The 22,003-nt window shown below is 38.1% G+C and overlaps 7 protein-coding genes across 7 annotated transcripts; 3 read left to right on the forward strand and 4 right to left on the reverse strand.

Annotated features, from left to right (window-relative positions):
* Positions 1–3,717: 3,717 nt before the first annotated feature.
* Positions 3,718–4,602, forward strand: J7337_010123 (uncharacterized protein; the record flags this gene model as incomplete). The annotated part of the gene is made up of 2 exons (XM_044827709.1): positions 3,718–3,745; positions 3,794–4,602. 2 exons carry the CDS (start codon positions 3,718–3,720, stop codon positions 4,600–4,602), a joined length of 837 nt encoding a protein of 278 aa, XP_044678303.1.
* An 868-nt stretch (positions 4,603–5,470) lies between these two features.
* J7337_010124 (uncharacterized protein) lies at positions 5,471–6,112 on the forward strand (the record flags this gene model as incomplete). Its single annotated transcript, XM_044827710.1, has 3 exons — positions 5,471–5,649; positions 5,700–5,782; positions 5,835–6,112. 3 exons carry the CDS (start codon positions 5,471–5,473, stop codon positions 6,110–6,112), a joined length of 540 nt encoding a protein of 179 aa, XP_044678304.1.
* A 166-nt stretch (positions 6,113–6,278) lies between these two features.
* J7337_010125 (uncharacterized protein) lies at positions 6,279–6,971 on the reverse strand (the record flags this gene model as incomplete). Its single annotated transcript, XM_044827711.1, has 1 exon — positions 6,279–6,971. One exon carries the CDS (start codon positions 6,969–6,971, stop codon positions 6,279–6,281), a length of 693 nt encoding a protein of 230 aa, XP_044678305.1.
* An 858-nt stretch (positions 6,972–7,829) lies between these two features.
* On the forward strand, positions 7,830–8,313 carry J7337_010126 (uncharacterized protein; the record flags this gene model as incomplete). Its single annotated transcript, XM_044827712.1, has 4 exons — positions 7,830–7,873; positions 7,923–8,025; positions 8,084–8,119; positions 8,170–8,313. 4 exons carry the CDS (start codon positions 7,830–7,832, stop codon positions 8,311–8,313), a joined length of 327 nt encoding a protein of 108 aa, XP_044678306.1.
* Positions 8,314–8,779: 466 nt separating this feature from the next.
* J7337_010127 (uncharacterized protein) lies at positions 8,780–9,080 on the reverse strand (the record flags this gene model as incomplete). The annotated part of the gene is made up of 2 exons (XM_044827713.1): positions 8,780–8,809; positions 8,910–9,080. The coding sequence occupies 2 exons, from the start codon at positions 9,078–9,080 to the stop codon at positions 8,780–8,782; spliced, it is 201 nt and encodes a 66-aa protein (XP_044678307.1).
* A 453-nt stretch (positions 9,081–9,533) lies between these two features.
* J7337_010128 (uncharacterized protein) lies at positions 9,534–10,393 on the reverse strand (the record flags this gene model as incomplete). The annotated part of the gene is made up of 3 exons (XM_044827714.1): positions 9,534–9,709; positions 9,764–9,993; positions 10,047–10,393. The coding sequence occupies 3 exons, from the start codon at positions 10,391–10,393 to the stop codon at positions 9,534–9,536; spliced, it is 753 nt and encodes a 250-aa protein (XP_044678308.1).
* A 2,310-nt stretch (positions 10,394–12,703) lies between these two features.
* On the reverse strand, positions 12,704–13,531 carry J7337_010129 (uncharacterized protein; the record flags this gene model as incomplete). Its single annotated transcript, XM_044827715.1, has 2 exons — positions 12,704–13,117; positions 13,178–13,531. 2 exons carry the CDS (start codon positions 13,529–13,531, stop codon positions 12,704–12,706), a joined length of 768 nt encoding a protein of 255 aa, XP_044678309.1.
* Positions 13,532–22,003: the final 8,472 nt, after the last annotated feature.

Genomic DNA, 22,003 nt, shown 5'->3' on the forward strand with positions numbered 1-22,003 from the left:
GATGGGTACTTTTAGTGTGATCTGAAACAAGCTGGTTGTGATAAGTGTAGCAGCAGGGGGATTGTCTGCGACTTTCAGCAACAACGGCCTAGGACAGAGAACACAAGCTGCACAATTGTGGTACACTCCGACAGATATCAGTGCCCAACTGCTTCAAGTGACCTGACGCATCTTTATAGCGTGGGGAAGCTGCTATGCCTCATCGAGAATAACGAGCTGATGGACTCGTGGGACCCAATTCTCGCAGCACACGTCCAGAAGCATTCTTTCCTGAAGCACGCTTTCCGTGCACTCGCTATACTTCGCTCACGCGCCATGACACCATCCGTTCGGAGGGACGATTACATAGATGGATATCTGCATCACATAGCCGCGACGAATGATTTTCGGAGTCATGTGGCTTCGGTGGGCAATCCAAGCTGGATCCCGACCGTCATGTTCACAATGGCGATTATCATCTTAGAGATCAGAGGCTTCGTCACAGACCAGACGCCTCAATCTTTGGTGAATGTGCTCACGACTCTGCGGACCTCGGCGAAGCTCGTCGAGTCGATAGCAGCAGATTTTATACAGCGACAGCAAGTGAGGGAGCGTCTGCGTGATGCATTTGTGCTCGAGAACCCATGGGCTCAGATTGCAGCGGAACAGTGTATACAGGAGCTTGATAGAGCAATCATTACCCTGTGCGTCGACAGTGACCAGCTGGGAACACACCACCAGCAAAGCATATCGTCTCTGAAAAGATGGATAATGGATACGCAGTGTCACCCGCGAACTTGGGCGCATATAATCCAGTGGCCGGCCTCTTTAACTGATGGCTTCATAGATAGCGTCAGACTCGGTGAGCCTGTCGCGTGGCTTCAGTGTTACTTCTGGGCGAGTACACTCAGCAACGCCCCAAAAAGCTGGTTCTTTGAAGGTTGGCGCGGCTCTGTGCCTTTATACTTGCAGAAGAATATTACTCGAGCTGGCGTTGTGGGTTTACTTGAACAAGGGAGTTGAGAGGAACTACGGTTGCCTTCATACCGATCAGATCACAAGCTGTAACAGCGCGCTGAGCGCCAAACCCCAACGCTACAAAGACGTTACAGCCCCCCTTCACGTATTACTCCTGATTTTGCTCCCTCAGTGTAGCATTCCAACTTTGGTCGTTCGCTCGCTATATATACGCATTCATAACATGGTCTACCAGAAGCTCTCCTCTGGCTAAGCCATAACTTGAGGCCTCGGGCCACGCGAAGTTATAATTTTCCGAAAAGGCTGGTTCGAGGTAACAATTTGCTGAAAAAGACTCTTCAGGTGATCCAATTTTGTCAAAAGGATTCAATTGAGAAATGGCTATTGGTCCCAGCTTTTCTGTTGTATTTGACAAGACATTTACGGATAATGCCTCTTCGTTCATTTAAACCCGGTCCTCCGTAAGCTTCTCAGAAACCATATCGCTGAGATCCCAACGGACATAAGAGACCTTTCTAGATAAAGAGGCCGTATAGTTGTTGCAGCCAGGTATGATCCGAAGTTCTGTGCGATACTGATTGCTGGAATGGTAGCACCCTGGGTATGCTGTAGCCTACGTTGACGAATATTGTCTGCCCTCTGGCTCTGGCCCCCTTCTTCATCTGGGCCCAATTCCTCGAGGGGTAGGACGGCCCCCATACGTCCCTCCACCTCGTCTCTTATTCCCCGCCTCTCCGTCTCGGCTGTGCTGTCGGTTGCGCTGAGACTTCTTCCCTTTCTTCCAGGCTTTTCAACACTTATCCGACTCAAAGACGCTGAGGTTGGCGCTGACAAGAACTTCTTTCCAAATAATAGTTCAAGTAAGGGCAGCAGCATCGGGATGCACGCGGCTATTATGACAGAGTTTGTTTCGACACTAAGAACAAGTTAATGGAAACATGTTGGATGGCGCAAAGGAGACCACAAACCTTATCCAGATCACAAGACTCCCTGAAGCATCTGCCAATGCAAAGTTCTGTCAGTAAAGGTATCTATGTTGTGCGGATGGTACGGGCTTACAAGTATAGTCTCTGCCGTCTCCCATACCTGGAACCGCCATGACTTTGCGTATAGCAGCACAGCCAGCACTAGGGGAAGATATCAGTCAGAGTCAAGTTTTAACACACGAGTAGCACGCAGCAATACTAATCAGACACCAAAGCCAAGGGCCACGCTAAGAGCCAATTTCTTTCAGGTGTACTTGTAACGACCACAGCACTACCACTGGGTATAGAGCAAGGTAGAAGTCTACCACGGCGGAGAATGCTGCCGTTCATCGATTCATCATTAGTATGCCGGAAGCCTCTTACTTCACACACGAGGATTAGGGTCTTCTCACATCCCACAATAACAGAATAGACGACTATGGCAGTCGAGCTACGGCACTTGGCAGGGGCATATAAAGTGAATTGAGCCTCTGGTGGGTCGCACTCTGAGAAGCGGACGCCGAAGGCACCGAGCATAAGGACAAGGTTTACGATTACGAGGCCCCAAAGCAACCGAAAGTGCCGGGGTGATGGGAAGAGGATCTTGACCAGCAGATTGACGACAGCGAACTTTGGCAGCGCGAGCGACAGCACTCCTTGGATCAGGCCGATCATCAGGAAGAAGACAGAACGGTCGAGTTCGTCGACGGTCAGAGCCGCCTGGTGGCGGCCACAACCGGGGAGGATGGCGGCAGTCCAGCAGGCTACGTAGGCGAACACAAATCCCTAGACATGTCAGCTGTTATCGCCGGTGGTAGGAAGAGCTGGTGAGAAGGCATTATAGAGAATAGAGTAGGAGACCAACAAGAGACAGGATTATAACGTAGTCATCGATAGCTAAGCGACCGAGCTTTTTATATCTCGAAAGGGCCCTGCCTACGACAGCGAGGGATGACAGGGCTGTGAATGAATACATGACTGCCATCATAGCAGGGCCTTTATTTTCAGCCGCGAGATGAAGCGGAAGCGAATGCATCGCTGGTATTTGAGCCTCAGGGACCTTGTTCCCCTGCCTTTTGTGTTCGACGGAAGCTGAATATCGACGTGTCTAAAAACTCGTCTGGATGGTAATTCGAGATGACTGAATCGTTGGACAGCGCCTTTAGAAGATACCATGTCTGTTATTAGAGGATAATTACAGTAAAAGAATTAGCAGTAAGCATAAGCTATTCTTAAATAAATACAGGAGTATGATTTTAAGCAAAGTTGGATATAGTCTTACTTGTATCAGCCTAGTATTGCGTGATAAGTAGATATCACATGACCTCAGCCTTACAATACGTTGAATTTATAATACTACCTAGTCTCAGTCGTGAACTCTAATGATCTAAACCTTAGGAGTTCTCAGATATCATATCCCAGTTCGACTAGTCAAGTTCGATCTCATGCCTGTATATCCGTCGGGTTATAAAATAATAAAATTAGATGCTCGTAAACCGCAGACTCAGATGAAGCTAAAGACAGACCATTGATTTTCCCCTGTATTTCCCCTTGGTAACCCCTAAATTAAGCGTATTAGCGTGCAGCTGAGGTCGATAGTTCACTGGACGGCATCGCGCTAGCACCAAGCCCGACGCCATAAAGACGTAGCAGCGCCCGCTTGCGTATTCCGTATTCTCTTTGAATTCAGCTTTCTCTTAAATCTCAATTCCAACTTTAGTCTTTCGCTAATAACTATGCGCACTTGTGAATTTCTGTCGCTGGCCATTGGCCTCATTGGCGCGGCTGCCAGCCCATGCAAGCCGCTGACATCGGGTATGGTTGTATCACGAATTTGACAGGGAGGATCCGCTGACCAGAGAGTTGAACAGCTTCAGTCGTCACCTCTGCAACTTTGACATCAAGTGTCGTTGAACCCACTGTGTCTACCTCTGTTGAATCTGCTGTCACTGAGACGTCAACTTCGACCGAGTCTTTGGTCACTGATACTGCGACAACTGCTGCGGACTCAACCACTGCTGACCTGACAACCACTGCTTTGACCGCCACGTCTGCCGATTCAACAACACTCTTTACAACAGAGACTTCCGCTGCTACAACCGATTTCTCGTCCACCGAGACTACAGCCGATACAACCACCGCCGACGCAACAACCACAACATCCGACGCCCCTCCCGTTATCACCACCTTCGCCATCATCGCCGGCTCCGGCCCCGCAGCAAACCGCAACCTCAAATCCGACAACCTCGTCGGTGGTCTCCTCTACCTCGGCTCAGGCATCACCCTCCCCGCGCAGCACTACAATTTCGATGCCACCACAGGCCAGATCAAATCCGGCTCCGTGTCCCTCTGTGCAACGTTCCAAAACAGCGACACGACCAAGGCCTACCTCTCCCCATGTACCAGCGCCAATGAGAACCCTAACAAGGGCGTCGTGTTCCTGGACTGCCAGGTCCCTGCTGAAGGATCTGCCCTGCAGTGTAGTGTTCCGGTGCTGAGCTGTGTGCAGCAAGGTGGTGGTGTGCAGACTTGTGATGCGACGACGAGTACTTTGAGCCATTTTAGTATGGAGGGTGATGTCGGGATGGTGTATATTGTTGGTGATGGGTTTACGGGTGTCAATCAGACGCCTGTTGATCTGATTGTTGACCAGGCGGAGGCTGCTGCTCCGACACCTTGAGCTTTGGTGGAAATGTGAGGAAAGTGCAATGATTGCCATTTTGCCCGTAAGCGTGTTGTCTAAATTTCCTGTATATAGTTTTTTATCATCAACGGAGTGGATATACTTGAATTAAGAAGACTCTTGTCAGGTATGCCGTTAATATATCAGCAATTCGACTTGATTGTTGTTTCTTTGACCATCACCACGGCCTCGTTTAATGGTATATAGTCACTAATAGCTCAGTATGATTACTGCATGCTTGTCCATTTCGGCTCGCTGTTCATGAAGCTCTGAATCGCGAATCTTGCCATGATGTCATGTCGAAATCAGGAGGGCAGTAATTAGATACTGTTGAAACGTTAAGTTCAGAGTAGGACATGGGTCTTTGGGTTAATCCGTTGAGGTTAGATTTGTTTCGCGAGTTTTGGGTAACGTCCGATCGAGTAGTGAGTTGATCGAAATACTCGAAGCATGAAATGGACAGACTCTATAGCTAGGCGTTTGCCAAAAGGTTGTCAAGCTGCGTATCCCAAGATGGCATCAAGTCATAAAACATAAGTAACGGTTCAAAGTTATTTCTAGAACAGCCGTCATCCATACTTTTTGAGTGATTCGTTGTTCGTTCCAAATGGTTCTCCTGAAAACGCAAAAGTGTAGGGTAATTAGCGCGCGCGTCGGGCGATCCCGCTTGTGCTCCAGCTGCTGACTCACGCAGCTTATTAATACCAGCAGTCACGCAACTAACAACTGCCTTTAAATAAATCCCCCGCATCTGGCTCCCAAGAACAAAGAGACTTTCGCTTCACAGTAACATCGTAAAACCTTGTCAATTACTAGCTGCTTATCAATTCAAAACCTTTTCATCTTATCTTGATTAGTTATAGTCATGGGCGACGCCTCAGTCTTCAAATATCCCTCTCCCTTAACCGGATATGAGAACGCCCCACCATTGCCAGACGAGAAGGCGGCGGATGGGAAGAGCTATGTAAACCCTCCGGCTGAAAAGCTTAGTGAAGCATACGACAGGTTCATCGAACCTTTGGACAATGGCCGACAAGGTGGCTTGTAAGTCAGATCAATTCTGGGAGGGCACGTGACAAGCTGACAGGTATCAGTGACATTCACATCTACTACCTCCAAACCAACGAAACGCAGACCAAGTACGCCAAGGAACTATGGGAACGCATCCGAAGAGAATGTGAGTTGATTAAATGAATTCCTTAGACTGTAGCTAAAACAAGTAACTTTAGTTCCCGAACTCCGAATCTACAAATTCTGGGAGGGGCCGATTGGACCTCATCCGATTGCCATGTTTGAAGTCAACGTCTTCACACCAGCTCAGTTTGGGGCATTCGTCGCGTGGCTGGCTATCTGGCGAGGACCTCTGTCTGCGCTCGTGCATCCCAATGTTATTCCCGAAAAGGGCGTGAATCGCTGGGCCTCGATGAAGAGGGATCATTTGGAGAGGGCGATCTGGATGGGTGAAAGACTTCCACTGGATCTCAGTCTTTTCAACAGGGAGGATTAGATGCATCACATTTGTTACAAATGATCTAAGTTTAATAGAAAACCTCAAGTTTACAGTTGTCTTGAACGGAATCAATTCTGTGAATTATTATGTCAACTGAACTAGATCATTGCGAGAGGTGCTTTACCGCTCCGCACAAACCTGGCCCAACCTCCAAGCATGAGTCTTATTTGTGCTCGCCCTCACCGTTGCAGAAGGGGATAGGATAAGTTTCGCTACTGCAGAGACGAATAATACCCTTAACCCACTCCAGGTTCCCGTAAGTCTGACTCTCATACGAATCCGACGTGAACTCCGTCTTCTCGATCTCATCACCACATCCATCAAGAACATTACCCTGAACACGTCGGACATAAGGCTGACTAACAATAAGACCATGATGATTCTCGGGAACTTGGAACGACAGTGACTGCTGCTGGCTTGAAGTCCAAGTCTCACTGTAGTCGATGCTCAGCGACGTACTGAGAATGCTCTCGATGAGAGAAATGCTGAAGCTAGCGCCCACTGAGAGCGAGTTGGCGATGGTGAAGCCAGAGGTCACGCTGACGGTGGCTTTGGAGCCGTCGAGGCTGCTTATGACGGGGGACATGGCGACGTCCCAGTTGAGGAATTCTTTCTCGGATAGGACTTGGACTTCGGTGCTTTCGCAGCCACGACGGTTGATGTTGCGCTTGGTGGGGGTTTTGGTAGTGATTGCGGGGGCAGTCTCGAGACGTTCGAGGTCAGCGGCTTTCATGATTTGGGAAGTGCCGTCGGTTTTGAGAACGATGACATCGTCGGAAGAAAGGATCTTGGGAGCAGCTGCGGCTTGGGTGACCGAGACAAGGCTGATGAGTGCGAGGAGCGTGGAGGGGATCATCGTGGGGATTTGAGTGTTGTGATTAAGTGCGAGTATTAAGCAACACAGCCAAAGCAAAACGATGGAATGAATGAGTGACTTGGTAAAGACCGTAAAGAGCGAATGAATGCACAAACGAATGAACGATGAAGCGCGATGCTATGCTAGTCTCTGTAAGCTGGGGCGCACTGATCTTTAAACCCATCCATCTCCAGACATCACAGACCCAGTTCATCTCAACTCCCCTTCATGACTCAAAAAGGCAATGCGTAAATTCACATATGACACAAGGACCCTATAGTCAATGCACGCGAAGAATGTAACACTGGCCCAGTAGGGCGGGTTCTCCACACAGAACATCGTATCCCGAAGTTTCAAATGCTCGGCTGCGTCATGAACTTTTCCTATTTCTCGCACCGACGGTGGGAAATAGAGTTTATGGCATGTTTCATCCCTATATTCACCGGAACTGCCGATGGTGACAAACAAGCTTCTGGAATATTTGTTCGCGGGACTATCGTTATAGTTCGTCGGATGTTGGGTGTTGGCGTTGATCTTTTGGGGAGCTCTTGGTATTGTTTCAGGTTAGCATAACATTCGTAAAAGTACCGGTACTGATATTAGTGACGTTGCATCGATGGGAAAAGCTCGGACAAATCCGTTCAGCTGAAGAGGTAGACGTACGGTCCCGGAGATAGGGTGTTATAAGTGTCTGCACGTCCGTTGGCAGTCGATGCCTTGTCATCCATCACCAACAGTCTTTACCAATTTCAGGCCTTTGACACTCTTTTGCCACCAGCCACTCATTTTATAAATCCAGTTATTTGCGATTGCGATTAATTAATAATATCACCTTTTCAAATAATAGCATACTTCATCATGTTTGCCAAGATCTTCAGCGCTTTCCTGCTCGTCACTGCCGTGTAAGTCCACCGATCCGATTATCGAGATAGGTGCCTAACAATAATAAAGAACGGCGAAGCTTCACGATAACTGTGCCTGCCATAACGGAGACAGTTACAACTGGCGATTGACTGCCGCTGCCTGCAAAGAGTACAACGATCAAGACTACGAGGTTAGTAATTGAAGCCAGACTCCCTTAATAATGTCATATGCGCTAACGGACTGTGCAGTGGGGAAGTGCTGCCTACAATGAGATATCTGGTCGTGTAAGTGAAGATCTATTTGGTAAATAGGATCTATACTGACTTGAGAGCAGTGTACTCAAGCTACTACCGGAGACAAGATCGCTGGTGATCAGTGGGAGGATGCCTGCAGAAAGATCGCCGAGCAGGGCTACGACTGCGCAGATGGAGAGGGGAAGTGCTACGCCAACCCCAAGAAGGTCCGCGGCAGATGTTAAACACTTTGTATAATACTTGACGCGGAATGACTGCTGCAAAAGCACTGAGGAGTCTTTTTGCTTCCATGAATGAAGTCTTTCTTATCTGGCCACATTGACTCCGAGACAAAGCGACTCGATCCCGAGTAACTGGGAGAAAGGTCGAGGAGAGATAGAACACGTGTTAACGCAGACGTGATAAAAGACGGTGGATGTAGTAGTTATTTGCTTAAAATAGAGGCCCCTATTTCATGTCAGGCTCTCAGTGGGCCGGGAATGGCCACATAATTATGGTATCTGAAAGGTCATGCGATTAGGCTGATACAAGAATCGTACAAGGACTCACCGGAACCAGCAATGGAAGGGCATGTTGGAGAAATCACTAAAAGGCATGCTGCAAATGGTGAACTGAGCCTGAGCTCTCTATTCTTGAAGGTATCTCGAGTATCGAAATAGGACGACTTCTGCTACAGATAGACCATCTAAATCAAGCAATTTCCTTCACCAAAGATATTAACTAAACTATTAGAAGTGGAATTAGTTATCGACCTCAAATACACAGTATAGAACGCGCGTAGGTATACTGACCAGTCGCCACCTAGGCCATCAGAGCATACAAAAGTTTCCTGAGCAGCCTTATTACACGTGAGGCCCTTGTTGCGGAGATCCTTGACGCGCGCCATTTGAGCCGTTCGGTCGCCGTTGTTATTGGGATCTCGGTTAAGCTGGGGCGCAGCCATGGCGACAGCGGCGGCGAAAGCAATGAGGCAGAAGATGTTGGCGAGCATGTTGAAGGATATGAGTCTTGACTGCTGCGGTCTTGGAAGAATAGGATGATTCGGAATTGAAAGTAGTTGTGGACTAGCCAGGAGAAGAAGAGATGTTGAGAAGAAATGTGTGTACTCGGATGCGGGAGTCAACGAATTTATGTAGATATCACCAAACCATCAGTTCAAGTTGGCACTCAACTTGCGTTTCATTGATTGGTAGATGCTTAGCGGAATTCGGTGCGAAACGCCTGTTAAGGCCTTGACCCTAGTATATGCAACATGAGGTATCTAATCACCGCACCAAAGAGGAGCACCAGCCATGTTTCAGTGTTCTTGGCTGCAACGAGTGGATAAAACATGCGTGTAAACAGAATTTCCTGAATAGGAATGTCGAGTTTAGCCTAAGCATGGTACAAAAAAAGTCAATAACTTTGTCTCAATTGAGATACTGTATTAATAGGCATAAAGTGCTTAGCGAGTGGTATAACCGCCATTAGCAAAGATGGTCTGGCCCGTAATCCATCCCCCCTCAGTAACAAGGAATTTAACAAGGGGAGCAATATCCTTAACATCCGTCAACCGACCCTCCAGCGCTTGACTCTTGTGAAAGGCGACAGCATCATCAGCCTCCTGAGGATAGAAGAAAGCTATATCGCATATCATTATCAGTACATTGCCTAACAACTACAAGGGCCACTTACGTGTATCCATCGGTCCAGGCGCGACAGCATTAACGCTGATCCGGCGTCCCATGAGCTCTTTGGCAACACCACGGGTGAAGTGCTCAACGGGCGCTTTGGATCCGGCATATGAGGTGTAGAAGCCGGTGAAGGCAGCGAGGAGGGCGGTGACGATAGTGATGATCTTCCCGCCTTCTTCGACATGCTTTGCGCCAGCTTGGAGAATCAGGAAAGCTGACTTGGAATTGACGCTATAGTCTTGGTTAGTAAAAGTTCACCTTGGAGTTTCAGCGGTGCCACTTACTCAAACATGCTGTCGTACTCTGCCTCAGAGATCTCAGCGATAGGTTTCTTGAGAACCTTGCCAATTGTGTTGATGACAATGTCAACCTTGCCAAAATCCTTGAGCACTGACCCGAAGAGTTTGTCAACTGCTGCTTTGGTGGTAAGATCGCCTTGATAGAACGCATGTTTCACCTTGGGGAATGACTGGCTGATTGTCTTTGCCAAAGCGTCGGCATTGTCCTTTGTAGAAGGTGAGTTGTAGTGCAAGGCCAAGTTAGCGCCAACGCTGGCTAGGGACAGCGCAATTTCTGCGCCGAGGTTCTTGGCTCCGCCTGTGATGAGGACGACTTTTCCTTCGAGAGACATTTTAAAGACTTTGAGAGCAGTTGTAGGCTGTGAATTGTAGGTAAGAGAAGGCTTTCTGTATTGTCCGTTGGAAGTAAGGGGATGCATATATATAAGCAATGCGGTTTGAGTGCCGATCTCCATCAACGTAAGAAGATAACAGCACTTGCTGAGCATATGCATTTACGAAATTGAGTATAGCGCTCCCTTGGAATCCCGTTGTAGATCCGGAAGCTCAGTACAAGTTTCTGTAAAAACGAGACCCAAGCGCATTATTGGTATCAAAGATACTCTCCATTGGAGGTGTACTACGGGAAGTTTGAGGTACCTCTAGATAGCGCAGGCTATGGATGCTGACCTTCCAGCCGCAGTGCCGCTTTGACACTAAAACGTATGGCGTATTGATCAGCACCTGTCATGCCACTGGGCAGCTGAGCTCCAAACCTTAACACACACTAGTGAGCCATGATGCATTTCCCTATTTAGGTCTAGGTTTCCCCTGACGTCAGCTTTCACCACTTTCTCCCATACATTGTTGACCTCTATCGCACCTCATCATTTGCTCATAACACACATGTCTCGCTTTACAGTATTCCAGTGCACCCCTCAGCGGCCTTCGGACTTTAAATTCGTCATAGCCGATCAGCCTGATTTGCTGAAAGCGGATTCGAGTGTCCGGTCACATGTTTCAAGGCGAGGCTGGAAAGCTTATACGAAACCCGGCTACGCCAAGGTACGACGGAAACGGGATAAGGAACAGAAAATTGTCTTTGAATGTGTCAGCCAAGATCCCGATCAACTGTACCTGCAGCTACCGCCTGTTGAAAGGCAGCTCGGCGGTGGCCGGGTCGATCCCTTCAGAACATATCCTGGTCCTTGGAACCCGCAGGTCCCTGAGCTCGTGGATCACTGTGAGTGTCGTTGGTTATTGTAAATTCTCAGACAGGCTAATAGGCTGCCGCAGATCTCGTGCATATGGCTGTGGACATTCCAGAACTAGACCAGCCCGGAAATAAAGGTCTTCTCCGCACAAGCTGGTTCCCGCTCGTTCTATCTCAAGCAGCACCTTTTCAAACCATCCTCTTACTCTCTGCGGCCAACAGGTCATCAGTCTCTGGTACACCCATCTCGCCAAACCATATTCTGAAGCTTAGGCTCCAGGCAATCACTTCAATCAATGCATTGATGGCTACACGGGATGATACAAGCGACGCCCTTATTGGAGCTGTTGCGAAGATGGCAAGCTTCGAGGCGATGCATGGAGGAGTCGAATCATATCAGATACACATGCAGGGGTTGTGCGATATGGTTAAACAACGACAAGGTCTGGACTCACTTGGTCTAAATGGACTGTTGCGTCGGATCATTATATGGATTGACATCAACTCGTCCTTTCTTCTGCAGATTCCCCGTTGGTATCCAGATGAATACTTCGCAGACAGAGGAGGCTCGGTAGAACCTAACCCAGAAAGGTTTATTGCACCGTAAAATCCGGGGGGCTCATTCTTTTTCATCGTGGATATTTAATCGCCATGCTCTAATTTCTATACATCTCCAGATGGTGGAAACCGCCCTTTACGCCAATCGAGAATGGGCTTCAGGTTATGGACGGTCTGTTTGTTGATGGTTACTGTGAGATTAATGTGGAAATGGCTAAGTTAAGTTTCTAAAGAGCTTTATTGCTGTTGATACGGCCGGTGGAGTCTAATGTTCTAAGTTTAGTCTGCCAGAATAACCTCTCAGCCACAAGTTTCATCTTTAAATAAGACATCTAGATAACAACTTAGACATTGTACCATAATGGCTAACCAATTGCCACACGTCCAATGCACGACTTGCCCTAGACTATATGTTACAAATTGAATCGATATTAGTTACCATTATCATAGAACATCTGGAAAGACGAAGGTAAGCCGGGGTTTGAGAAGAGGTATATTACCAAGAGCCATTGGCCTCCGTTCGTTATCCATCCTGTAATAAATAGGCTCCCCCTTCGAAGCCAATACTCGTTCTGCTAGTCCTCAAAAAATAGACCATACTGACATCTACTGAACAGGAGAGTTATCGCCGCTATTCCTAAAGTGCTAGCAGCGATTGCAGTTGGCCAGTCTCCGAAAACTATTCGGAAAATAGCAGTAGATCCATTGCTCGACATCATCAGGAGTATTACTGCGGCCGTGCATTTACTCTCATCCCATCCCTCGGTGATATTGTAGCCATTGAATTAGACATCACCAATTCTTGGATTGTGCCAATATAGATTCCGTAGCATGTCCCTAGGACCAAAGTTAGAACATTCCTGATCTTAACTAGCCGGGGCGCCAGTTGCTTCTACCTAGCTGAATAAAGCCCAGGACCTTGTTGCAGACCATCCAACAACCGCTGGCCTTTGGCTAGCGAGGGATTGTGAAAAGCTATGGTAAGTGCCGGCTTGAGAGAAAGGCTGCGCAGGTGGTGCTGTACGCGTTCAAACCTTTCAATATCGCAGCCGCGATCAGTATCGCAGTCGCGATCAGAATCGCAATGAATGGGACAATCTGCAGCATGAACCCATTCGCCACTTGTGTACTCCTGTCGACACATGTCAAATATATCTGGGCTTTTCCAGACGCTAGCTGTCTCTTTGATGGCTTCTAGCTCATCTCGAAGGTTCTTTTGCAACTGCATGGTGTCTAACGGCTCATATATCCCGACAAGGGTATGCTTGCCTAACTTTTCGCTTCGTTGTTGCCCAATAAATCGAAACTGTAATGGCTATTAGCTGCTTTCTACTGACAAAATTTGAAAGCTTCACGGCTCACTTACAGTCACCTCTTGGACCCCAGTGACCTTGCGAAATGGCATCCACTTTCTGTTTTTGGACCAGCTCTCCTTCATGGCATTAAAAACCTCTTCCTCCTCGTCATCGTCCCTGACCTGTACCTGAACAACTCGACAGTTGCCTGGTGAGCCTAAACAGAGAAAAACGCAGGGCGTTTGGTGGGCGATGCCATTGAAAAACGACTTCGCCTCTGGGTCTATAAGTGCCTCGCTTTTTTCAACAGTGTCCATGTCCTCAGGCTGTCGCGATAGGGATAGATCTCTAGCTCTCTTGTCGGTATAACCTGGCAAAGGAGGAAAACGTCGACGGCCTGTCTTAGGCTTAATTCGTGCAGACATTTTGTCCTGGCTCAAGATACCAGACCGGGGGTCTTGTAACATTGCCCGAGGTGTCAGGTTCGGCAGAGAATGGAGGGGGGCTTCATGATCGAGCCCGCTCCCATTGGTAGCACCATCCACCCGATGGGAGTTGATTATGAGGTGCTCGGAGATAGGCTGAATTGGGTCTTCGTTTCTGTCCATGATGCTCCGTTGATGGAAAGAAGTTGGTCAGCGACCTTAGCTTTCCCAAGAAGCGGGAGTGTCAAGCTTTATCGGAGGCGCCAACAGCCTACATATGACGGTTGGGGTTTCTAAACAAGTAAACTAGTCTGTACTAGGTTTATGTTTACAGAATCTGTAAGGCGTTATACTAAGTACATTAAGGTATTACATCTCTTAATAGTTAATAATATAGGTTAAGCTTATTAAAATAAAGAAGTCTTATTAATAGCTAGTAAGCTAGGTTCTATTTAATACTAAATAAATATATATATATATATTATAGTAACTTATAATATAATAAGTTAAGCTTATAGTAAATTATAAGTTAGATTATAAGTCTAATATATAGCTTATAATAGTTACCTCTTAATATATTATAAGTTATATACTAATTAGTTAAAAATAGTAAGGGCTTATATAATATAAGTGCCTTTCCTAAGTTAGGTTATAATATAATCTCCTTCCCTTTATTAGTTTTATCTTTAAGGCCTATATTACCTATTTCTTTTTATATTATTTTTATAAATATAACTTAATTTTATAATCCTTTTATTTTAATACTAATAGTATATTAAAGTCTAAGGCTACTTATAATTATTATATATAGGTAACTTTAATTAAAAATACTGGTTTTCTTATTATATTATATAGCTACTGTAAGCCTTAGAAACTGTAGTATTAGGCCTTACCTAGTTATAAATACTGCTCTTAATATACTTACTGTAATTAAAAGTGTAATAGAAAAAGCATTACTTTTATTAAAGGTTTATAATTACTTTTCTTTTTTTACTTAACTTTTACTAACTATTATAGCTAATTGCTTTACTGCTAAAAAGTATTATCTTAAAAAGAAAAAAGAGGTAGCTAAAACTAAGCTACTAAACTTATAGTAATAAGTAAATAAGCATTTAAATTATTTAATATATTTATATTATTAAAAATAATAGTTAAATAAGTATAGTTTTAAAATACTTTATTAAAATATAGTAACCTTTAATAAGCTTAAGGCTATTAAGAATACTAAGTCTTTTACTATTATAGAAGCATAGTTAGTAGGTACTTCTAATATTATTAACTAGAATAAGATTTTTCCTATTAATATTCCTAATAGAAATCCCTTAATAGTTATTAGGCATTAACAAGGTGCTTTAGTAGTTCCTATATATTTTCGTTTTTTAAGTAGTTTTTTTATTTTATTAAGTATTCTCTTTTACTATTTTTTACCTATATTTCCCTAATTACCTCTACTTTATAGAGTTCTAGTCTATTAATCTTTTCTAGTTTATTATTAATTTTAATATATATTATATTAGCTGCTAATTTAAGTAATATAATATAAAAGATCTTATAGAGTTTAACCCTTATTAGTAGGTCTAGCTTATAGTTATTTTTAGAGATCCTTTTAATAATCTTATAAGGTCTAATATATTTAAAATTAAGCTTATAACTTGGTTATTTTATTATAATATTTTTAGTAGATAGGTATATTATATCTCCTTTTTTAAAAGTTAGTCCTTTTAACCTTTTAAAGTTATAGTACTATTATATCTATTTATTAATAAACTCTAACTCTATTTAGAGTTTATTATATATATTTTTTAGATCTTTACTTTTAATTATTACTATAAGGTTAATAATTTTAGTCTCTTATATATTATAGTATACTTTTAATATATAGCTAAAGTTAATATCTAATAGTATAAGCTTAGTACTTTTATTATAGGTAGTATTATAGGCTAATTAAGTATATAGTAACTTTTTAACCTAATTATCTTATTTATAGTTAATATAATACTATAAGTACTATTCTACTACCTAATTTATTTATTCTATTTATTTATCTACCTAAGGTCTAAATGCTATTATAAGTCTATAATTAACTCCTAAGTAGGCTATTAATATTTACTAAAACTTATTAGTAAATATTATATTTCTATTAGTAAGGATTTCTTTAGGTAATCCCTGTTTTTATATAATTCTATTATAGAAGATATAAGCTATCTTTTTAATATCTATATTTTCCCTATAGGGGATATAGATTAAAAACTTTATAAGTCTTTTAATAATAATTATAATACTATTATAAAAGATTCTAGTTAAAGGTTCTTTTAATAATAGTAATTTAGTAATAAAATCTATTATAATTAAGCTCTATAGTGTTTCTATAATTAGTAATAGTTATAGTTCTTTATATAGTTTATATCTTTATACTTTTATTCTAGTATAAATATTATATTATTTAATTACTTTTTTTACTATAAGTTATTTAACTTAGTACCTATATTATAGAAGCCTTTTTAGGGTCTTAGTAACCCCTTAGTATTTATATACTAAGTATCTATAGAATTTATATATAAATTCTTTAGGTTTACCTAGGATTTCCTTAGTAATTACTATCTATATTTATCCTAGTACCTATATTTATTAAGTAAATTTAAATTTTCCTTTTTTATTTTTTTCTAATACCTATTTCTTTACTTTTATAGTACTAGTATTATAATCTAGTCTTTAGCTAATTATATTTACTTTACTATTTTCTAATTCTTTTTTATAAATAATTATAAAGTCAAATTTATATAGGTATTCTATATAATATAGCTATTATCTATTAAGTTTATATATTATTATAAAGTAAAAGATATTTTAATAATTAGTATAGACCTTAATTTAATATTTACTTCTTATAAGGTAGTATCTAAATTCCTTAAAATAGTTAATAATTACTAAGAATTCTTTATTATAAACTAGGTAGTTAAGTTTTACTTTATATAGCTTATATAAGTAGAATATAATAAGGTATAGTTTTTCTATATTATTTTATTATCTTATCTATCCTTTTAGTATAAAGTCTAATATATCTATTTCTAGTTTAATTTCTTTCTTTAGGTTAAATATAATTAAGACTAGTTTACTAGTTATTACAGTTTTAAGTTAATTAAAGGCTTCTTATACCTTATTATTTTACTTAAATTTCTTATTTTTCTTTATAAGTTCTATTAGTAAGTTAGTGATCTTACTAAACCCTTTAATAAATTATTAATAATAGTTAGCTACTCTTAGGAAAGCCTATATTTCCTTAATATTATAAAGTTCCTTTTATTTTGCTATTACTATGATTTTCTTTAGTTCTATCCTGATCTTATTTAGTAAGATAATATATCCTAAGAAGTCTACTTTTATAATATAGAAGTAACTCTTTTTTAATTTAACTAATAGCTTAGTATCTTATAATATTTTTAAGACCTTATAGATATATTTTTTATATTCTTTTTTATTATTTAAGAAGATTAAGATATTATTTAAGTAATAGACTATAAAGATATTAAAGTATTATTAAAGTATACTATTAATTATCTACTAAAATATTATAGGTATATTAGTAAGACTAAAAGGTATTACTATATATTTAAATAGTTTAAATTAGGTTTTAAATGCTATTTTCTATTTATTTCCTTTCTTAATATAGATAAGGTTATATATACCTTTAAGGTCTAGAGTAATAAAAATCTTTTTACCTTATAATTAATCCTTAAGTTCTATAATAAGTAAAAGTAAGGTTTAATTTTTAATAGTATATATATTAACTTATCTATAGTTAATAACTAGTCTATCCTTTCTATTTTTCTTAAATATAAAGAATATTACTAATACTACTAATAAACTAGATTTTTTAATATAGCCCTTTTTTAGTATCTTATTAATATATTCCTTTTAAACTTATAGTTTTCTTTAATTAAGTATATAGAGTTTCTAAAATAGTAAGTTATTATCTATAAGGTTAATTTTATAGTCCTATTTACTGTATTTAGGGACTCCTATTTCTAGTTCCTCTTTAAATAACTTATTATAGATTTAATATTATTTTAAGATATTCTTAAGTCTATCTTAGCTTAACTTTATATCTATTTCTTTTTTTCTTAAGTCTTATTATTTAAGGATACCTAGGATTTCTATTTTATTTCTTATACCTTTTTTATACTTATATTATACTTCTTTTAGAGGTAATAGATACTTTATTTTATACTTACCTATACTATCCTTTTTAGTTAGGGTTTAAGATCTCTTATTATTTATTATAATTATTTCTTTTTTACTATTAGGGTTACTAGGAAATATAACCTGGCCTATCTTTTAGTTAATAAGTAGATTTTCTTATATAAGTTATAGTATACTTAAAATAATATATATATCCTTTCTTAAAAGTATAATATTAAAATCTGCTTATTAGTTTTATCTTTTAGTAATTATCTTAAGATAATTAGTCTTTTAATTTATAATACTGTTATTATAATTAAAGAGCTATCTTTTTATATTAACTAGTAGGTAGGGTAATAATTTTTTCTTCTAAAGTAATTATAGTTCTATAACTATTTTTAAGTTAATAAAGTTCTTTCTTACTTTATAGTTAATTTAAGTATTTAGCTATCTTTCTTTAATCTAAATTTATAGTACTAGGCTTTCTATTAAATTTACTATATATAATACTTTTAGTATATTTATTATTTTAAGTTATTCTTATTTATAGTTCTAGCCTATTTATAGCCTAGTTATAGATAGTATATAACTTTTCTTAAAGTATCTTTATATATCTTTTTATACTTATTATTATAGTATCCTTTACTATTAGTATAGTTATTAATAAACTTGTTATTAAATAATTATTATTAGAACTATTCTTTTAATTCTTTATATTATTCTACTAAGGTCTTAAGATAGTTTTTATACTTTTTTTCTTTTATTATCTATCTTTTATATACTGCTCCTATATCTACTAACTAATCCTTATAGTATTACTTAAAATCTAAGTATCCTTTAATATACTTATATTTACTAAGTTCTTATTATTCCTATTTAAGTTCTAGACTATATTATATCTATTATTACTATCTTTTTTTCTAGTCTTTAGTAGGCTTTTTTCTAATAATATATAATTTCTTAAAAAATTTTATAATCTTTTTAAGCTTATAGTATAGTAGTGCTAGATACTAGATAATTTCTTTTTCTTTATCTTTATATAGGTTTTAGCAGTATTATCCTATATATCCCTTTTTATTTAAGTAATAGTAGTTTTCTTATTTCTTTTTATATATAATTTCTTATATTACTTCTTTATAGCTTATAAGTATACTAATTACTTTCTATTCTTCTTAAATTTCTTTAGCTTTCTTAAGGTTAGTGTTATCTTTTATATATAGTCTATCTGCTTCTTATTATCCTTAAAGTTCTTCTATATCTTTTAAATTAGTATTATTAACTAGTAGTTCTTTAAGTAGATAATTATATTATCTACTTCTAATCTTTTATTAGTACTTTTTTTCTTATTTTTAGATTTTTACTTTCTTTTTTATATATTTTCTTTAAGTTATTTTTTTAAATTCCTCTTCTACTTCTTTAATTATATATTATAACTATTTAATCCTATTAAGTAGATCTTTATTTTTATAGATTTATTAGTAATAAACCATACTAAACTGTAATTCTAGTACTTTAAGATTATTATACTATATAAAGGGTAAGTACCTTTTTATTTCTTTTTTAAAGTATAAGTTATTATTAGGAGTTCTAGGAATTATAATTAGGAAATAATTATTATTAAGCTTTTCTTATTTATATATATTATATTAGTAATTCCTATATAAGACCTAGGAAATATTTTAGTGCTATTTATATATTAGTAGTATTTATATATTATCTTAAAGATTAAATTCTTTTTCTTTATATTATAGGTTTATAGTATTACTAATATAATATACTTTAATTAATACTAAGCTAATTATATTAGTATTTTTATATTTTCTAGCTCTTTATATATAAAAGTCTTTATAGCTTAGGTATATTCTTTTAGTCCTATTTCTTTTATAAAGTAGTTTATACTCTTTAATCTACTTTTATTAAATCTCCTTATCCTTATAGTAAAAGTATTATATTACTTATCTAGCTATACCTCTTTTATATCCTATACTTTAGTTATTTTTATATTATTAAGTATAGAGTTAGTCTCTAGCCTTATATTTTATTCTCTATACCTCTTTTATAGCTTAGAGTATGCTTCTTATTAGGATATTATTAATAATTTATAAGGTTTCCTTTTACTTATCCTTTTTAAAAGTAGCTAGGCTTCCTTATCTTATTATTTTTAAAACTTATAGTTCTATAAGTCTTTCCTCTTTCTATCTTTTATAAATTTCTTACTATTTTTTCTTCTCCTTTTCCCTATATACTAGGTCTTTCTTTATTTTCCTATAATATTTATTTAACTTAGTCTTATATAGTATTAGGATTTAAAGTATATTTCCTGCCTTAGTATCTTTATATATAAGGAACTGATTTTATAGCTCCTTAATAAAGCTTCCCTAATCTAGGTTCTACCTATCTTTTAGTATATTATCTTTATATAAAGCAGTAGTTTCTACTATATTATATATACCTTATATTATTCCTAGTATCTAAGTTCTTTAAGCTATTTAAGGTTCCTATTATTAAGTTAGTCCTAGGGCTTACTTACCTTAGTTAGGGTTTCTTAGTTTTTATAATTCTAGGCATTATTATACTATATATCTAAGCTAATTATAATTATAGTACTTATATTTAGATATATCTTATAGCTTATACTAGTTATTACCGGGTTATATGGCTCCTAAAGATATAAGTCTTAAATATATTCTATATAAAGTATTATTATAGTAGCTGCCTTATTATTATCCTTAGTTTTAAGAGTTACTCTAATTATTATATTATTAATTAAAGTAATATAAGTTATAGTTATTCCCTTTTCCTATCTTACTTACTCTTTCTTTTCTATATTTATACTATCTTTTATTAATTTTAATTACTATTATAATATATTTTATAATATTATCTAGTTAATCTACTTTATATAATTTATCCTTAATTTCTTCTTTTAGTCTTCTATAGTAAACCTCTATAAAGGCTTTATTATTCTACTAAGTCTTAAAGGCAAGTTATTAAAATTTAATAGAGTAAGTAGTATATAAGTAAGTTTATTTAAGTATTATTATTTTAATAGCTACTTATTATTCTTTATTAACTACTCTAAAATTATCTTTAAGTACATTTTTAAAATTATTTTAGTTAGTAAAGATATTCTAGATTTCCTGATTTTATATAATCTCTATATTCTTTAGGAAGTCCCTAAAGATAGGCTTAAACTAGTCCTTAGCATTTCCTTAAATAAGTAATATAGTAAAGAGTACCTTTTTAGTAATAGTATCTAGCTTAGTTAGGAATATATAGAAATATCCTTTTATTTAGGTTAAGAATAGAACTATATCTATAGCTTATCCCTTAAATAGTTCTAGCTTAGGTAGCTTAAAGGCTTCTCTAATATCTCTTTCTCCTTAAGGGTTAATATTATTATTAGGTACTAGGGGAGTTTCCTAGTTATTAACCTAATTCTATAGATTGCAAATAGTATTTTATAGTTAATAGATTTTAGCTATTATTTCTACTATATTAAGTAGTTCTCTAGTATAGGGGGGTACTAGGCTAGTACTACTAGATATTTTAATAGTATAATATTACTTAATATAAATACAGTATAGTCTAAATAAGAGCTATTAATATATAACAGTTAGGGTTTTTAAATAAGTAAACTAGTCTATACTAGGTTTATATTTATAGAATCTATAGGGCATTATATTAAGTATATTAAGGTATTATATCTCTTAATAGTTAATAGTACAGGTTAAGCTTATTAAAATAAAAAAGTCTTATTAATAGCTAGTAAGCTAGGTTCTATTTAATACTAAATAAATATATATATATATATTACAGTAGCTTATAGTATAGTAAGTTAGGCTTATAGCAAGTTATAAGTTAGATCATAAGTCTAATATGCAGCTTATAATAGTTACCTTTTAGTATATTATAAGTTATATACTGATTAGTTAAAAATGGTGGGGGCCTACGTGATGTAAGTGCCTTTCCTAAGTTAGGTCGTAACACTACATGGATTTCCATCACGTCCTCGACGCCCGGTTGCATCAGGCCTCAGACTGGTGCCTAAATTACTCTAGTAAACGCTAAAAGTCAAGCTGCAGTCACACTCAGCCTAATATGCAAATCAACAGGATTTGCATAATTCATGAGCCAATTAGCCACTCAGGCAGGTCAGACATCACCTGCTGCGCCGCTGTGCATTATGCCCCTGTATATGGCTTCTAGGGAGGCCGAGTCATTGAATAGAAGCTAAGAGCCCGTTATCTGTTGTAATCTTGGACAAAATCTAGTTTCTTCTAGAACGCATGC

Source organism: Fusarium musae, chromosome 7, assembly GCF_019915245.1.
Source record: "Fusarium musae strain F31 chromosome 7, whole genome shotgun sequence".
NCBI lineage: Eukaryota > Fungi > Ascomycota > Sordariomycetes > Hypocreales > Nectriaceae > Fusarium > Fusarium musae.